The sequence below is a fragment of the Anolis carolinensis genome, chromosome 3 (assembly GCF_035594765.1).
Source record: "Anolis carolinensis isolate JA03-04 chromosome 3, rAnoCar3.1.pri, whole genome shotgun sequence".
NCBI classification, from domain to species: domain Eukaryota; kingdom Metazoa; phylum Chordata; class Lepidosauria; order Squamata; family Dactyloidae; genus Anolis; species Anolis carolinensis.
In genome coordinates, this window is record NC_085843.1 from 272,517,290 (window position 1) to 272,537,356 (window position 20,067).

A 20,067-nucleotide genomic window follows, 5' to 3' on the forward strand; every position below is an offset into this window, starting at 1 on the left:
ACAGTGTTTCTGAAGTATTGATAGTGAAAGTTTTGTTACTATAATAAGAGTAACAAAATTTTGTTACTTTTGTTGTATAGTAATAATTGTGCAACTGGGGAAATTTCAGGGGCTCCATTTTCCCTCATTTTTACAGCTATTAGGGTGAAACTTGCTACAATGGTAGGACACATTTACCACTGTTAGCTAATCAAGTTTCAGAATGTTTCACATATCCATGGACTTTTGGGGAATTTTTAAAGTTTTTATAAACAACATTTTAAAAAACTACAAGAGTTATCTCCTTGGATTTTCTATACAGCAACACAAGATAAAAGGGGATCATTCCCCCAATGTTCAGAAATATTCATACATCTACTGGTTTTAGGGAGTTTTTAAAAAACATCTTGGCAAAAAGTTTTTTTTTAAAAAAGCCACAACAGCTCTCACATTGAATGTCTCTCATATTATCAAATAGAACTTCCAGTTAGAAATTTCTTCCCAGCACAGAGATTTACTTACTAGAAGAACCAGTCAGTCATCCTCTTTGCAGATTCAACAATTTATTGGAACTCTGACAGGCTGCTGCTAGGAGGGACAAATCTCTCCCCTATCCTGATTGGGTCTTTCTGATGCTGAGCAGAATTCTGGGAAATGTAGTTTAGAGCAGGGCTTTTTGAATTCTCTGGCATAGGGTTCATTGCCTTCCCAAACTACTTTTCCCAGAATCCTTTCTCAGTCTCGTTCCCAGAAAACTCGCTTTCTCCCTGCTGCCTCCCCCTCCTAATGGTGAAAGACCATTAATTTAAAGAGGAATTGCAGCCTATTTTGCTTTGCTTCCTTGTGCTGAAAATGAAACTGACTTCACGAGGCTTCTGAAGTTTACAAAATTCAAACGAAAAAGTATTGGGTAAGTTTTGATTCTTAAGTTTTTGGTGCAGGCCATGCCCATGTGTTGGATATTGCATAGTAAGTACGAATTTAATGAATTTGATCCAACTTACAAGGACTAATGATAATTTTGCATAGCCCTAGTAAGCATGTTTCTTCAAATCATATGCTGATCTTTGATAATACCATGAATTTCATTTTTTTAAAGGTAATAAATATTTGGTGGTGATTTGTCAAGCCTTCCTCTTAAATACAGCCAACAATAATTGGTTTCCCTTGGTGCTCTCTCATCCAAGTACTAATGTTCCTCAGCTTTGAATATCAGACATGATCTAGTGCTTTCAGTGTCTTAACAGGTCTTCAGAAAGCTTCACAAGTGTGTGCCATTTTGAATTTTTATGTGTGCTACTTTGCCCAGAAAATAGATTGAACAGGTGAGAACAGGTACTACATCAGTCCCGTCAGTCTGCAGCTTTTTTTCTATGTAGAATGGTTTCAGCTGAAGGGATCTTACAACTAGGTCAGCTAGATCTTACTAAAGCTGGGGTATGCCTACGAACTGTCTTTCAACATTCATCCAAGAGGGTAGAGAAAAAGAGAGAGAGAAGAAAAGAAAAGAATGATAGGAATGTTTGCTTTCACTTCCTTAAATGGTAATAAACTGCATTTGGTTGGATGTTTGGTAGAAGACAATTTTAACCAGTGAGATTATAACAAAGCTACGTATTAATCCATGCTTCTCTATATGTTTGTTTTCTATGTGTTTTCTATATGTTTTCTATATGTTTGTTTGCTGAAATAAGTAATGGAAAAGAAAATACTAGTGCTAACTTTTCCTCCCAAAATTCAGTGATAGCTATTCTTTATTAAATATTAATCCTTCAATACTTGTATTTAACTGCAATTGATTCATCAGTGAAAAGGCAGAACATTAATCAAGGTGACCTGACAGCTCTGTCATGACCTGACAGCTCTATGGTACATACTGGCATAATAATGATAAAAACTAAAAGTTAACGCATGAGAACAGTCAGTGTGAGGCTGTATTTTAGGTTTGGATTAACAATCCTGATTTGGATTGTTTTTCAAACAATATCTTTACCTCATTCAGTAATTGATTGGGACCCCTAATGTGACAGCTATAAATATGAATATTTATTGTGATAATGTAGAAAAGCATACATCATTTTGTTAATATTAATTATTTCTCCATCTGCAGTGAAAGAGGAGGTTTTGTAGCCGATTAGCTCCACACACAATTGACTCTGTGGCCAGAATGCTACATGTAGTCCCATCAAGAGTATATTCATTGAATCAAGACATTTCATATTTGCGTTGATTCAGTATTCAACAATTGCTCAATGGCTATTAGTTAGTTGGGGCTAAATGTTGCTTTGGTGTCAGCATTCATTTAATGGATTCTGATTATTTTTATTTTTATTTTCAGATGACAGGAGAAGCAATTTTGCAAATTGCCACCAGTCCTGTTTTGCCTTTTAATGCCCTGGATATTGCACTAGAAGTTCAAAAGAGCCTTCAAGGTAATTTGTGTCATGTGCTCAAATAATATTCTGTGCCCAGCTTGGTTTATCATTTGTTCTGCTGTTGTTGATTTTTCTGGCTGAATTAGTCTGCAGTGCCTTTCATGTTCTTTGATTCGTGTCTGGGTGCTGCGTTTGGTGGTCCCTATGTAGACTTGTCCACAGCTACACAGTATGTGATAGACTACTGCAGTGGTTAGAGGATCCCTCTTCTCCTTTGCTGACTGTAGCATTTTTTAAATCTTCTAGTGGGTCTGTAGATTGTTTGTAGGTTGTGTTTCGTCATCATCTGGACACAGAAATTCTGGACTACTCTAACAACCACTTTGTCAGAATACACACTGAAGCTATTGAAATCCACAAGCACATAGAAAATTTCAAGAGAAAGGAAAAACCACAAGCACATATAAAATTTCAAGAGAAAGGGAAAAAAAAACATGAAAATGAATTAAATTTGGCTACCGGTATTAAGAAACACAAGAATCAAGCCAGTAAATAATGAACCCCGCCCAAACAGAAAGCCTCCAGGCGGCAAGCACTCAAGGGCTAGTGAACACCACCCAGACAAAGCATATTTCCAAGCAATAAACAATTCAGAAAGAACAAAGGTCAGGCTACTTCTAGGCAGATCCCCCCTGCACTATGAACTATGCAATCTTCTTAGTTACTCATATGCTAATAGAGGGCTCCCACTCAAAGACTTGCAAATCCAACTTGCTGACTGAACTCTTCACACTTGGTTAATACACATTGGTTCTTTCTCCCACCCGGGACACTCCACAGATATATATATATATGACACTTGCTATACCACCATTAGATCCTCTGAAGATTCCAGCCACAGGTGCAGGTGAAACATCAGGAGAAAATGCTGCTAGAGCACAGCCATACAGCCCAGAAACCACACAACACCCCAGTAATTCTGGCCATGAAAGCCTTCAAAAATAAAATGTGCTAGCAGGGCCGTAGCCAGAAAAAAAATTTGGAGGAGGTTTTGAAAATTTTGCGGGGGGGGGGGGGGTTGAACCCCCAACACCACCTCCCCCCCCCCCCCCCCCGGCTACAGATCTGTCAATATCTGCTTGAGATAGTGCCTGGATGGACTCTTAATTTTTTGCATCTCATAGACTTAGCATGGAGATTAGGTTAACCAGTTACAATTCATGAGTCAACCAGGTTTTTTTAAAAACTTGAAAAAATTCGGGGGTGGTTTGAACCTCTAAACTGCCCCCCCCCCCCCCCGGCTACAGGCCTGTGTGCTACTGCTTGATCAACAGGAAAACCCAGTAGAATTTCACGAACACAATTATTTTTCTCTGCTAATGTAGCAATTAAGATATTGAGCAAGATTTTGGATCAAGATACATAGCGCACATCAATAACTACAATATAGTACTTGTCCAATGTCTGCCTCCAATTTTAATTTCTGTTTTAACTTCTACTCTAAAACAACAATTTATTGCCTTGTGGAGAATGGGTGTTGTAGCATGATGACATCCAGCTATGTTCTTACACAGCAACATAAGAAAATGATGCACAGCAATGAGATAATTCTCAGGGAACTTCAGACAACTTCCATTAGATGGCTGTGTATCCAGCTTTAGGGATGTAGATGGGTGCTTCTCTACCACTTTTCCCACTTTCCATTAGCCAGAAAATGGCAGTATGGGAAGGATGCATCAAAATGTAGCTTTGGGAGAGGGCAATTTTGGTTGTGGCATGGTCATTAAAGAATTCCAATTACCAAAAAATGAATTCCAGTTGGCTGGATGCTAGCCAACATGTGCTCATTTTATTGGTCCAGCTGTTGTTCTAGGTATGAAATATGTATGTGTCTAATAAATTAAGTGTCGTTTTTCACTCACTTAATAGCAGCATGAATAGCTCTTTTATCTGAGTCACAGAGACAAGCAATAATTAGCATGAAAATCTTCGTAAATGGCAGATAATATTTTAAGGCCAAAGTGCGAGAGAACTCTGTAGCACATCCCCAATGGAGGGAAAAGGAGAGAGGAAAAGGACACTGAATCTTCTGGTTCTTTGTAGGCTGTATAATTTTCCTAGTTTGATAACTGACCATCTTGCTTGTTTATTGCTGCAGTTCACGTTGGCAGCACATCACTCCAACTCACCTCTCTTCCTGAAGCCGCTAGGAAGAGGGATAATTTTATGCCAAATAATTTACTCAAGTTGATTTATCATCCAGTTCTTGAAAGCTCTGTATTAGAAATGAATGACCTTGATCTGCGTATTTGGATGAGAAGTAAAGAAACCCTCTGCCATAGGAAATGCAAATATAGAATATCAGGACCTGGGAAACACTACAGTTTGCTGGCTCATTGTTGGCAGTTGCACTCAGAAGCATGGGACTCTTGGAAATAAGACTTTGCTTTCAAACTAAATTTAATAAGGTCAAACCAAAATCCTATTGGGTGTTGTGTGCTGTCATAACTAAAAATAATAATAACCAGAAAACCAAAATAGGCAGGGAGTATGTAGATCTATGCCCTCGAGTCTTTCTAGGAGCACAATGGTCTTGGATGCCTCCTAGGTAAAAAAAAACAATCAAACATTTGTACAACTGGCTGGTTATACCAGTGTGTAATCAATCTCCAACATGATTGGAGTTTAAAGTTTAATTCTACAGCTCCTTGCTTACATGAAGCCCCAGGAAAACTCTGTTTCTAGCTTCCTTCACAAGCCTTGCTACCAACTTCATATTAAATCTCTGTGTAAGCTCAACACCTGGATATATATTGAACTGACTGCTCCTATATACAGCCACTAGTTTTATTAAGATCTCCATCATAGGCCCTTATGTGGTTGCCATTGTGTCATCAGACCTGGGTTGGTAGAGCAAAAGGACGTGGATTTTCTACATTTGTGAAGTCTTATTTCCAAAAGGTACCAAATACCAAAATACCCTGAAAATGTGTTATAGTGGAAGCACATTGCTAACTGCCTTTTGGGGGAAAAAAAAAACCTCCACATTTTCATGCTGGAGTTAGGAATGGCACTCCATAGTGACAGAGTGGTACCATTTCTATTTTTGAGCAAGAGGTGTGGCGACATTTAGCCCTGATTTTATGCAGCTCTGGAGACTAAGACATGGAGCAATGGATTCAAATTTCAGGGGAAGGTTCCACCTAAACATTAGGAAAAACTTCCTAAAGGTAGAGCTGTCTAGCAGTGGAATATGCTGCTTCTGGGCAGTACCAGACAAACATTAAGCCCACTTCAGAGCAGGTTTAAGAAATCTGCTCCAAAGGGGGTTAAAGTCTGCATGTCTACGCCCCCCCCCCCACACACACACATCAAACTCAGGCTTTCCTTGGGGCCTGTCCACACCCCAGCACGATAACTACCATGCTGGAATAGGGTGACACCAATGCCCCCCCTCCCCCAAAAAAACCTTAAAATAAAGAAAACTTTACCGGGCTGCTATTAGCCTCACTAGAGCTTCCTGGAACATACCAATGATGTGCAAGGATGTGGCAGTGCTATCTCACATCTTTGGGCTCCAGGAGCCCAAGAGGTATGAGATGGGTGTGTGGATGGACCCCTGGTAGTTGCAAGACTACCCATGAGCTTGTTCCCACAGGCCCATAACTCATTAGAATTGGGTCTTTTATAAAGGCCCAGATCTAATGGGCTATCTAACTAAATCAGGAAAAAGCAGGTTTTTTCTTGCTTCATCTCAAATTAATTCACTTTTACCTAAGTTGTTTGGACGCCTCCGGTAAAAGTGTAAGAGCGCACACTTTTTGGCCCTGTCTGGATGGGCCCTCAGATTGTCTTCCATCTCTGGTGTCTTGGGGTGGGTTCTTAGGTGGCTGAAGAGACCTATTCTTGATCCGCATGTTCTCAGCATAGCATAGCATAGATCCACATGCAGTGGGGACATCGGTTTCCAGGTGGAAGGCGGTCTCGGTCAGGGTTAGCTTGATGCTCCTTCCTCTTGGCACATTTCTCCCTTAAGCCCTCCATTCGTGCCTCTTCGAACTCCGTACCACTGCTGGTCACAGCTGACCTCCAATTAGAGCACTCAAGGGCCAGGGCTTCCCAGTTCTCAGCATCTATGCCACAGTTTTTAAGGTTGGCTTTAAGCCCATCTTTAAATCTCTTTTCCTGCCCACCAACATTCCATTTCCCGTTCTTGAGTTCGGAGTAGAGTAGCTGCTTTGGGAGACGGTGATCGGGCATTCGGACAACGTGGCCAGTCTAGCGGAGTTGATGGCATAGGAGCATCGCTTCAGTGCTGGTGGTCTTTGCTTCCTCAAGCACGCTGACATTTGTCCGCCTGTCTTCCCAAGAGATTTGCAGGATTTTTCTGAGGTAATGCTGATGGAAACGCTCCAGGAGTTTGGTGTGACTTCTGTAGACAGTCCACGTTTCACAGGCGTAGAGCAGGGTTGGGAGGACAATGGCTTTGTAAACAAGCACCTTGGTCTCTCTACGGATGTCTCGGTCATCAAACACTCTCTGCTTCATTCGGAAAAATGCTGCACTCGCAGAGCTCAGGCGGTGTTGTATTTCAGTGTCTATGTTGACTTTTGTGGAGAGGTGGCTGTCAAGGTAGCGGAAATGGTCAGTGTTTTCTAATGTGACACTATTAAGCTGTATTCCTGACATCGCAGAGGGATTAGCTGGTGCCTGTTGGAAGAGCACTTTGGTTTTCTCGATGTTCAATGAGAGGCCGAGCTTCTCATATGCTTCTGCGAAGGTGTTTAGAGTAGCTTGTAGGTCTTCTTCTGAGTATGCACAGACTACGTTGTACAGACCCAAGAACAGAACTCGGAGCTCTCAAGACAGGCAACTTGTCACATGAAAATCCAATGTTGATCTCCTCACCAAACATTGACTCCAATTCCTTAAGAATACTCTGTCTTGCCCATGACATCATCCTTTCTCACACCTGAGTTCTCTTTGTTTATCTTTCAGTCTCTGAGAACACTGGATTTGTCTCTGTTTTGCACTATCCCTTCTGATCTGTGAACACTGAGTTATCTGTAACCCTCCTGTCTCCTCCACATTCCTTTCAGTCACTCCTGGCCAATTCCTATGAAAATCACTGCCCTGTTTTCCTGACAACAGATCAATCAAAACATTTCCATGATCTCATAAAAAAAAACAAAAAAACATTTTCTCTTTCCTCCATAGAAACACCAGGCTGAACCAGAAAATCCTTGTCCTCATCCTCAGAGGCTTCACAGGCCTCAACGCTGTCATTCTATTAGGGACACACAGAGTCACCTGCATATGTCCTTTTGGGGGCGCTGTGTGGGTTCATATTCACTCCCTTCTTCCACAGCACTGAGAGTGTCCTGGATTTATGATATAGTCTCCAAAGTTTGTTCCACCCCCATCCGCCAAGCACATGGCCATTTGATGTATTGTGTGGAACAGGTAAGAGTCTTAGTATAGTATTACATTCACACTAAAACCTTTGGAGGACCCTGTTAAACTTTAGTGCGATTGTAATCATTTTGTGTTTGGCTACAGGGTCAAAGCCAGATGCTTCTCTCATCCTGCCTAATCAACATAAGGCATTGGATGGCATGTGAGATGGGGAATTCCATAGGTATACAGTAAGACAAGGATGGTGGTATGTGGCTCAGCATAGCATAGCATAGATCCACATGAATAATAATTGTGTTACATTGAGCCATGCTGAATTAATGCCATGCTGTTGTACCTCAATACAGATAAAAATGTTTTCATGAATAACTTGCAGAATCATTCATGATTAGTGTTGCTTTTCTACCTTGGTTTTTGCCTGAGTTGTCCTGCTCCTGAATAGCTGGGCCTTGGTAAAGTATGAGATCCTATCTAATAACAATAATAGACTTAGTAATTGGATTGGCTCTTCTGACAATTTCACAAACATTAGCCCCAGAAAAGCAGATCACATGATGAACCTGCTTTTGGGCACCTAGGAGACACAGAAGGTATAGATTTCATTAAGCAAAATTGTTCATGGGACTGAGTAAGCTTATCTTTCTGGTTTTAATGCCATGAAAACAATTCCACTTTTCTTGAAATGTAGTGACTGAAACGAATGAATTAACCAAAGCTAAGAAAAATGGCAGATAAAATCAACGAGTCCTGTTATTTACTAAATAATAATAGTAATAATAAAGGCCAGTGGCAGGTATTTTGTGATTAGCTGAGGGAAAAAGCAATGAGACATGGTTTTTAATGACAACCGTTTCTTGCATGAAATGTTGTGCTTATATCTCACATTAAGACTAGAGTTTGCATAGGTACAGAAACTCACAGAAACACCAAGGTTGATACCCTCTTTTGTGCTTGTATAGTGTAAATCTTTGTTCACATAGTTAAAATATGTACTTATCTGTCTTGCTTGGTTCCCCTTCATGGAGCAGGGAATATAGAATAGCTGTGTTTGCAGCCCCCAAAAGTTCAGACTAAAAACTGGAACATATTCATTTAAACTGAGTCCACTATTGGCTACAAATGTTGGTAATGGGTTTTGTACATGGATTCATGCTGCCATACTGAGAGCATAGGGGATGTCACTATTTAATGAGATTCTGCCATCAACTTCAAAAGAGTCTTAATTTATACAGCTGATGTCAAATTTTTATTTTATATAATTACACTGTTAATAGACTTTCAGGGTTTTTTTTTATTTTGATAGCAGAGGTTAATGTCAGAAGTTAGATGTGAGAAGGCATGTGTAGTACATAGCACAGAACATAGTAGTCCATCTTCCCAGCTGTTCGAACCTTTTTTTTTAACCCACAATTCCCAGTGCAATGGGATCATAAATCACACACAATTAGATCAACTTCTGCATGATATACCCAGAAATCGTGAAATGAAATTCACAATATTTTTTTTTTTAATGTCAGGAGCGACTTGAGACACTGCAAGTTGCTTCTTGTGTGAGAGAATTGGCCATCTACAAGGATGTTGCCGAGGGGACGTCTGGCTGTTTTGGTGTTTTTACCATCCTTATGGGAGATTTCTCCCATGTTCCCACATGGAGCTGGAGCTGATAGAGGGATCTCATCCACGCTCTCCCCAGGATGGATTTGAACAGGCAACCTTCAGGTCAGCCACCCAACCTTCAAGTCATCAGTCCTGCCGATACATGAGTTTAACCCACTTTACCACTGGGGGATCCTATTTTTAAAAATGAACTTCAACTTTATGCCTGGGATGTTTTAGCAATATTTTGAATATTTTCAGATTGTACTTTTAAAAATTACCTGAAACCATGCCAGCACCTGATCACTGCACTGGGAAGGCATTTGTTTTTAAGAATCACCTAGAATATTTTGCAAACATTAAAACAGCTACTGTGTCAGCCACAACCTCAAGTTTTAAATATGAAAAGGCACTTCCTTCTTAATAGGACACATACTAGCAAGGTGAGCCCTAGAAACTCCTGATACAGCATAAATCAACTCCAATCAAATAGGAAAGTATAGCATTCTAGTGACAATTATAATACACATTATGCAAGACTGTCTCTATCAGTGCTTACCGTATATAACCAACAGATTCTGTATCCATAAATGCGACCTTCCATAACTTAAAAATCTTTCCCCACCAGCTTCACTGGATTTTAGAATACAATCAACGGATTTAGGGATCCTGGATGCATGGGTCAGTTTGAGTATCTCTTTCCATTAGGACACTCTTCTGGCCTTTTGAATGCCTTCACTTGTTCTGCCTCATTCTTCAGCTCTAACATCTATGGCACAGGCGTCTCCTCTGTCTCCAGAGTGATAGAACATCCTGTAAAACCATTCCAGAGCTACTGCTGCTGGTATAGGATATGACTGCCACTGTGAGAGCTCAGGCCCACTATGACTGTTCTGATACTCAAGAACTGGTGGAGAGGGAGCATGCCACTGTTGCCAGAGAGCGAGTCAGAACAGAAGCATACACAGGGTTTCACTGAATGAAGAGGAGATGATGGCAGAGGCTGCCACAACAGCAGTAAACCAGATGAGAGGCAAAGGAGGTGAACAAGTGATTGCCCTACCTCACAGCTATGACACAAGTAACATAACATAGGTAATACATATCTAGTATTATACCGAAGTTTTCAATGCTGGTTGATGAAAATGGCAGTAGCAGGGCAGCCAGGGGCAGCTGACTCCTTGAAGCAATGTTGGTGTTTTCCCCTTCATGGACAGATCATCTGTTTATCCACAGTTCATAGCAAAATCCCTAATTTTGGCCCCGAACCTGCCCTTGACTTATATGTGTGGTCAACTTATACATATATACACATGAGCTGCATTCTCACCTCCAATGAATTCCAGGTTAGCTATATATGGAAATGTCTTTTCCTCATGGCTCTACTTCTGAAATTCAAGGTTTGGATATCAATCTAGGCAAAATATCAGAAAACAGGGAAATCATTGTAGGCATTTAGAAGCCATGATATATGCATTGCTTGTTGAGTAGTGTTTCCAAAAGAAGCTACTGAGCTTATGGCTATGTTTACCTCAGGAAATGAGAATGAAGTGTTAAAAGCACTAACAGTCACATTACCATTATATAGTGGACTTGGCTGACTTGAAGTGACAGCAGGAGGTGTGATTTATGCCTTGAATAAACACATTAACTGAAAAAAAATCCTGGTGGGGCATGTCATTTGGAAGTGTTCCCTAGTATCACCTTAAACATCTGACACCATTCTGGGAGAAGAAAAGAAGAGAAAAATTGCAAATGTTATTTCACTCAAGGGGGAAACAGTAACACTTTTATTATCTGACATTTCTGATTCTTTATACAATCCACTCCAGTTCAAATCAGGATGAATAATCTCATCTGTTTATTTTAAGTCAAGTAAATACAACTGGAGGTATTTTTTTTAAAAAGGAATAAAAGAAGCGTAGGAGAAGCTTGAAAGATGCATGAAGGCTGATTGCAGAATGATATGATGGATCTTTCAATGTAAATACCACACAGCCAGACTTTATTCAAAGTCTTGTTACGGTATGTGGATATTTATTCTAAAGACTTGTATTGAATGCTGTACCATTTCACTGCGTAGCCAATCGCTCTTTTAATGGGTGCCAGTGGATTTTTAACAGCTGTAAATTATTCTTCTGCCCCCAAGCATCCATGTTCTCAAGCTGGCTTGTTTGCTAGAGTGTAACATGGGGGAAATGCTTTAGACCCAACTAAGCTGAAGGAGGGGAAAAGATCACTATCCTGTGGAACCTAAGCTATTAAGAGTTAAACACACTTAACTCTGTCTCCATAAATCACCATATAGGTTCGGCATCTTCAAGCAGAACAAATGATGTCAGCTGAGAAAACCTGACTAGCTGGAAGGCAAGTTCCTTGTAGGGCAGACAATACTGGAGTGTATACACAATATGCAGTTATATTAATTTAATATTATCTTTGCTGCCATGGCTGTGTCCTACTGAGTCCTAACATTTGTATTACAATATACGGTGATGCTGTAGTTTACAGGACAGTGCTGGGAAACTCTAAACACCTCATGAAATTAAAACTTGCAGGATTCCATAGGATGAAGTTATAGCAAACTGTCAGAACCCTGCTACTAGAGCCTGGATGTGGCTCTGAGTTTCAGGGTCACTGACATTGATAAGACACCTGCGTCCCAGGACTCGGAGGAGAAACGGCTGATGGACTTGGCGGGGAATTTGCGCGGGGTTTTACTGAGCGGGAAGAGACTGTTCAAATGAGGGGGAGGGTATATAAAGGAGGGTTGGCCGGAGCCTCCCATTCTTGGCTTTTCTGATGTTCATGTTTCCTACAGTAAAAGTTCCTGGTGATACCACAGAGAGTCTCGTGTGTTCATTCAGGAGCGGCTGTGGTGAGCTGACAGCAAACTATTTGAATTAGCCAGCCTGAATATAATAAATATCTGAGATTGGTATGTGGTTTAAAAGATGCACTGTGGACATGGAAAGTGCAGTTAGACACAACATTATTCAAAAAGGGATGGATGTGCAGTTGGAAAATGGGATAATATTTGACACATATGTGTTTTGATGGCCTTCAAGGATAGAGGTGATAGGATGTTTGGTGCAATGCGCCTTACCTGGATGCTACATGTGGTGGAATTATTTAAAGCTTTGTGGTGATATCATTTAAAGCAGTGGTTCTCAACCTGTGAGTGTTTTAGCCTACAACTCCCAGAAATCCCAGACAGTTTACCAACTGTTAGGATTTCTGGGAGTTGAAGGCCAAAACATCTGGGGACCCACAAGTTGAGAACCACTAATTTGAAGCTTTGCTGCTCGTTCGCATTCCCCTTTGGATCTTTACTGGTCACATTGTGGCCCGGTAGGATTTTCTTTCCTCTTTACCTGGGACCTTTTACCTAGTTATATCATATCTCAGCAACTTTGATTACTGGCTAAGGGTAGTGTCTAGCAATAGGCTGTCACTGGCAGATAGAGCAGGAGAATATATGAGTTTGGTGTATACCTTGGAGCCCTTTTAGTGAAGGGCAGGACTTTGGAATTTCCTCTTTAGGTCCTGGGACCCAGGTTGGGTGAAGGAGTTTACCCTTGAGGTTGGCCTGAGGGTTTGCTCTCACTTATAGTGTTCTGGAATTTGGGTGAGAATTTGGCTTTATCTCCCAGTAAATGGCTGGATGGGAGCAACCCCCTTCTCGGATTACTTTTGAAGGTATTTCAGCAAATGGATGACTAAAGAGTTTGTCAGAGGTTGACACCTGGCCTCAACTAGACCTGCATCAGGTTGTTACCACCTGTTATTCCTTTTCATGCTCAATGCAAATTAAATAGGTTATGGGACAATTAAAGTAACTCATATTTAACCCAACTTTCTGTGTCTGGTCTTGTTATTTCATGCTCAGTCATAATTGTAAAGCTAAAACAATGCTTAAGAGGTATCACTTTTGCTTGCAGCTTTTTGGTGAAGCAGCAAGAATGTATAGATTTTCTTACTGAACTATAGCAGCTTCATAAATGAATTATCACTGTATAGTAAGATTCTCACCTATGGAGAAACTGTCACTGTTACCAGGGGTAAACAAGATGGAAAGTGTGCTTTATTTTCATCTCCTAAAAGGTAGGCTGTCTGAGGACAGATTTGTGCAGTTGCAAAATCCACTTCAGAGGAGCTCCCATTCTGGAAGGGTATAAAAGAGCTTTAATATGCACAGTATAGTGACATCCTGGCTATACATAGCTCTCTTACCTGAGCATATCAGTATGAAAAAGGATGCACAATTTTAATTGCCCTTTGAGGAAACTAAAATGAGGAATGGTGGACACTGAGTGTACCTAGGCAAAAGAAAAAAAAACACTGACTGTGAAGGAACATTTAACTTTTATAGTATCATCCAGCTGTTACAGATCAATATTCTACAATTCACTGATTTGCTACCTGTGTAAGAGGAAAATATATGTCATATCCATGTACTTGTTGGAATATACTTCATGGATCACATCCGTTCCTATCCCATCTGGAGTCTGAAATTGTACACTCCAGACTTAGGGTGATTGCCTGAGCGGTTTGTTTAAAAAATTAAGTTCATGCTTAAGTAGTTAAGACTCAAATCGACAAATTATGGCAGATGTCTGATCACTTTTTTCATTGTTTGTAGAAAGCAATTATGAAGGAGCAATATACTAAACTGGAACCATAAATCTGTAGGACAGTCTTTTTAGTTTTAGGGCAGTAGATGCTTTTCCCACCTGGAAAACCAATTAATTGTGTAAACATTAATATTTGTCCAGCCTATTCAATACCATTATTTTCCTATAGTTTCAGATTTTTTTCACCCTCTTCATCATTGTTTCTTCCTGCTTCTCTTTCCCAGACCAATGCAGGATTGCTTCTATCTCCTTAAGCCTCATAAAGTGAAAAAGATGACATCACAATTGTTTATAGCCAACTTGAGGTTATGATGTATTCACATAGGCAGAATTTACACCTGCCAAATTATTTGTTCTTACCTGGATCTCAATGTGTTGGTTTTGGAAGGAAATCAAACTGGCAGGTGGCTAGAGCTGGGTTCTGGGGCATATTGCCTTTCTCATTCACTCGGGGAGGGGATGGTTGGGATGGGGGGAAGGAGGTTGGGTGGTCTCGAGGATACGTAGAGGAATGGTATGGGCAAAGGAAGAACACCATTGGAGCAGTTGTTCCACTGTCCCTTACTGTGATGCCTCATGGGCCTTGTAGTCCTGTGCCTAGTGTCACTGTGGTAGATGAGGATGAAAACATGGGGTTTTCTCTGGATCAACAGCCAGAGTCTTTCCAGATGCCTGATGTTCTTGTCCAAGAACCAATTAAAACTGACCTTGACCAACGCTCACCTCCCTTCGCTAGAAAGCAATCCTTCTCGGCAGATAGGGGAGTGAGAGAGAGAATTTGCAGGAGTGCCCGAATTGCTGCCAAGCAAGAGACTGATTAGCCATGTTTCCCCTGGGAAAATCCAGAGAGTCTCACACCTGCAAGTTGGGTTTCGTTCCCTGTTCTCTAGGGAAAGAGAACGCTGGACACCCGTTTGGCGGGAAACGAGACCCAGATAAAAGTATCGGGCTCTGTTGATTCTTTGCGGAGACAACAGCTCAGCTTCGGGAGTGAATTCCATGTTTCCAGCCTAGTGTGGACTTTGCTAAGTCCGCAATCCAGTTTCCTTGCCTCGCCTGTTCAAGTATCCAAGAATTGCCTTGCTTTGTTCTCAGCCACGGATTTTGTTCTTAGAATCAAGTTTTTGGACTACCTTGCCTTGTTTTGAACCACGGACCTTGTTTCCTAGATACAAGCCTTATTCCCAGCCTTCTTGTGGATTTACCTTGTGCCTTGAAAGACTTTGGACAATTCCCCACACTATTGCCTGGCAATAGTGTGTGTTTCAGTTATTGGATTTTACCTTTGAACTCTAATATCATTTATTGGACAAACTATTCCTGGACTATTTTAGGCCTCATTTGAAAGGTCTGTTTCTGGACTATATTCTCTACTTGCTTTTATCCTTCTTATATATTTCCTTAATAAAGATATTAGATAGTTTTATTGGCCTCCGTGTTTGGTTCTTGGTGCTCCGTTGCCCTGGTGTGTGACAGTTTGTCTCCGCCACCACCAAAGCACCAAGCAACCTAGGCCAATATGTCGGTGACACCAGGAGCCAGACCGGCCGCGCCGCCGGCCAGCTACACCATTTCCCAGGACGAGTTTAACCGGATCCGGGACAAGCTCCGGGAGCAAGAAGGAGAGATTCGGGGCTTGAAGGATCGAGGAGCCCGTCTCCCTGCTTTGGCTTTGCCAAACAAGTTCTCCGGAGAAGCCTCCAAAGTTCACGTATTTCGCCGCCAGTGCATGGCGTACCTAGAAGCCCGCCACACGGAGTTTCCTCGAGAAGATCTCAAAGTGGCGTGGATTTACAGTCTCCTAGATGGACCTGCGGCCACATGGGCAACAGCGCTCTACGATGCGGGCTCCGCATACCTGGCTACCGCGCAGCAATTCTTGGCTCACCTACGGAATACCTGGGGAATCGAGGATGATCAAGAGCCGGCTGGCCACAAACTCCGGCGCCTTTTCCAAGGGGACAGACCGCTATCACGGTACATAGCCGAATTCCGGGTGTTAGCTCAAAACACCGGCTGGAATGACATAGCCCTCAGAGGACAGTTTCGTGAGTGTCTTAACCACGAGATGCAGGAAGAAATCTCCAAGGTGGAGCCCCCAGACTCCCTTGAGAGACTCATTACCCATTGCTTACGGGCGAAAGTTCTGCTCGCCAATAAGAGGCAGTGGCTCCGGGGCCAGGGTGGAAGAGCCGGGCCAAAACCCCCATCCACCGCCAGCGCCCAGCCTCGCCCTGTTTGGAGACCACCGCAACCAGGCCCCAATCCTTTGGGAAGCGAAGACGAGCCGATGCAGCTGGGCAACGTGCGCCCTAGGCTGGATGTGGCAGAAAAGGCCTGCCGACAGCGTTTGAACCTATGTGGTACTGCGGAAATGGGGGCCACTTTGCCAGAGAGTGCCCAGCAAAGAAGAAGCCCCCTACCCGTTTGGCGGCGGCGTCATCCGCGAGCATGGAGGCTACTGAGGCGGCCGAAATGAAGCCGGTGGGGGAAGACAGCGACCGGGTGTAGATGGGCTCGCCAACCCGGTCAAAGATTCCACTCAAGAGCCGCAAATGGGAGTCCTTTTTCTTCTAGTGGTCACACTGTGGTCAGTCAAAAAGGGGCCCATCATGATCCATGCCATGATAGACTCTGGGGCAACCAACAACTTCATTGATAGAGACTATGCTAACTCACTGGGATTACAATATCATGATTTCAAGAATGCCCGGGTGGTGCAAGCCATCGATGGCTGACCCCTGAAGACAGGGCCAGTAAGCCAATGGACTGAGCCCACTCGAATGTGGATAAGGGAACATATGGAAGAAATCTCTTTTTTCGTCACTGAGGTTCCCCATTTCCCCGTGATTTTGGGAATCCCCTGGCTGACACTCCATGACCCAAACATCTCCTGGTCTAGCAGAGAACTCCAGTTTGCTTCAAAATACTGCCAGAACCACTGCCTAGTAGCCAAGATCTGTCAAGCCACGGACACAGAGCCCATCATTACCCTGCCTAAGAAGTATTCAGACTTCTGGGACATTTTCAATGAGAAAGAAGCCGAGACACTACCCCCACATAGACCTTATGATTGTACCATTGATCTCATTGAGGGGGCCCCAATTCCACGAGGACACCTCTACTCCCTGACTGAACCAGAGCAAGAAGCTCTCAGGGAATTTTTAGAGACAAACCTCCGCAAGGGGTTCATCAGACCCTCTCAGTCCCCAGCTGCATCTCCAGTGTTGTTTGTGAAAAAGAAGTCAGGGGACCTACGCCTTTGTGTGGACTATACACTTACAGTACTGCCCTTGATTTTTAGGTTTTCCCTTGTCATTAAGTCTAGTTGTGTCCAACTCTGGAGATTGATGCTCATCTACATTTCTAAGCTGAACCGCCGAAATTTTGTTCAGCAAGTTCAGCAGCTCAGTGGTTTACCCTGCTGCGCCACTGGGGGCTCCAGCCTTGATTAGTCTGGACATAATACGGTCTCATACAGAATGTTCCACATGCAACTATAGTGATTTCTCTGTGTGTGCACATTTGTAAACAGATGTGCATTTCTCTCTTAGATGTACAACAACATCCTGTAGTATATGCAGACCTTAAAGAACAAGGCAGAGGCTGTGAGCTTTCATCCCACTTGTTTTGGAAGAGGAAAGCTCAGCAGAGCATCAGCATTGCAGGTGTCAAGAGTACCATTGGGATAGACAGATGAAGGGGGAATAATGCCCTCTTCCTCTTCCCACCACTACTGCTATACCACCCCTCCACCCCATCCCTCTCTGCCTGCCCTCCCCTAGCCTGCTTCCTCCCTCCACCACATAGATGCACACATAATGCATTCTCTTTCCTGCTCCCTCGTTCCATCCCCTTCCCACTGTCATGTCTGAGAGAGTGATGGAGTGAGTAAAGGAATTTTAACAGTCATTGCCTACATTGAATGAAAAGGGGTTTACTTCTCCCAACAACAAACAAACATTTATCCAAACACATATGGATGAGGAAGATTGTGGTGGGGCTACAGAGGGATAAAGAAAGGAAAGGGGCGTGGAAACCTGGCATGTTAAGATTGACAAGAAGACAAGAAAGGCTGTTGGTTTATATGATTTTGGAGATATGCAAACATCCATATGCCATCCAAGAAGACGAAAGATTCAGTTGCTGTTGTCATGTGAATTAACATAAGCTGATTCAGTGAACACACAAACATGGGTAGAAATGCCTTTTTATATCAATGTGACTTTGGATGGGGAAAATGTGTGCCTTTGAAGACCAATTTGTGTTTGCAATAAAATGGGTGAGTGTGATATTAATAGGGTCAAAGCAGGGCATGATACTGCTCACTGGAGCTGGGAAATAGCCCTTATGTGGATTCAGCCACAGATGGAAAGCAAAAACAATGTGCATGACAGAATCTTTTCATGAACAGAGCCAAGAGATAACTGAAAAGAGAACACATGTTCTGGCATCACTGAAAATGTCAGTGAAAACCTATGCCTAGCTTTGGCTTAGTTGTAATCCTTAGGTGGCATTATTATGTGTTTCTGTTCTACTTACAGTGGTTAGAAAACTGTAGCAGAATCAATTCAAAAGTTCTGCAAAAGCACACTAGATAAATAAAATGTCTTCCCTTGTCTTTTTCCCCCCTATCTGCATTGCTTTCTTGTTTTGTTTGCCTCTGTTAAAAAAAAAACACCTCCCAGGAATTATGCAGCATGAAACTGATTCAAAAAGACACAAACACTACTAGAAACGGTTTGTGTCAAATTCTTATTATGCCTCGTGCATTCAAAGCAGCAGGAGGTAGTAGTGTTGTGTATATTTAGGTCAAAGTATACAATTCTGTTCCTTTTCATTATCATGCCAATATGTTCTAGTAGACTGCTGATGCTTATTAGTTCAAAGGAGATAATATTAAAGAAAGTGGAAATTGCTCAAGAAAATGCAGCATAACAATTAGACTGTTTAAAGCATTGTTTTTGGACAACAGTGTTTTTTTTAATTAATAAGCTTCACCATCTAAAATAAAATCCATGCTTCAACTGCATTGCTTTAAAGTAACATACAGCACTCTCTGAACATGTGCATTTAAAAGTAAATGAAATTGTATTCAATACAATACTTACTTCCAGGTAACTTTGAATAGGTTTGTAGCCAAATACAATCACAAACATTTTAACAGAGATTGATAAATCAATGTTCTGCTTTCTATATGATTTTTTTTCATTCCATTTTATTGATGCTGTTCTTATGTGCTTTCAAGTCATTTCTGAATTATGATGGCTCTAAAATGAACCAGCTTTCAATTTTTACATAGACATTTCACAGACATGCAAAAATTCTTGACATTTTTGTATGCAATTTTCCCTAAAAGCTTATTTGCATGTGCCTTCCTATTTTTGAGTGTATCTTTTAAATCTGAGAACTTGGCCTCAACATTAATAAAAGTATGAAAATGGAAAGATAATCGCTTTCCAGTTTACATAGTAATTTGGGAACAAAAATACCAATGTAAGATTTGTCTTTGTTGTAGAAAAGGTCCATAATAATAAAATGTATTGAAAAATCCCCAGGAAGAAAGGTTGAAACTTACCTAATATACCTGTATATTTGTGCAGTTCAAGATATAATTCTATACGGAGAATAAATAAAATTAATAACAATAGAGTTTCCTCGAAGCAGATGTGCACTGCCAATTACAATTTGGGATACAGTGGATTTATCTTATTGGGATATTTAGTGAAAGGAATTAAAACTAATTTATTTTAAGATTTCTTTAGGACTTGTATGTGGGCAAAATAGTGGGAAAGAAATCTCAGTTTTAATTGGATTCAGTAGATTTATCATCTTGAGATGATATTACAGTAGAGCAGAGCACAACTCAAGAGAGTCTTCTCAGTAGTGGCACTTCTCAGTAGTGGCATTTGTGAAATCCTTCTCCAATGAAATCATGCTCTTTTTACCTTCTGGTGTTTTTTTTTATTATTTTTAGCTTTGAAGATTTTGAATTTGGGCCACAGCTTTGAAAGCTGTTGAATTTCAATCTTCTGCTTTTGTCTCCGCTTCTGGGTTTTCTGGATATA

The 20,067-nt window shown here is 41.5% G+C and overlaps 1 protein-coding gene across 2 annotated transcripts in view; it reads left to right on the plus strand.

Moving 5' to 3' along the window:
• naaladl2 (N-acetylated alpha-linked acidic dipeptidase like 2) overlaps window positions 1-20,067 on the plus strand; it is a 664,743-nt gene that overhangs the window by 602,400 nt on the left and 42,276 nt on the right. For both annotated transcript variants that reach the window (XM_008106012.3, XM_008106011.3), the window contains exon 12: window positions 2,318-2,411. In XM_008106012.3, coding sequence (XP_008104219.2) covers window positions 2,318-2,411 — 94 coding nt within the window. The remainder of the gene's footprint in view (window positions 1-2,317; window positions 2,412-20,067) is intronic.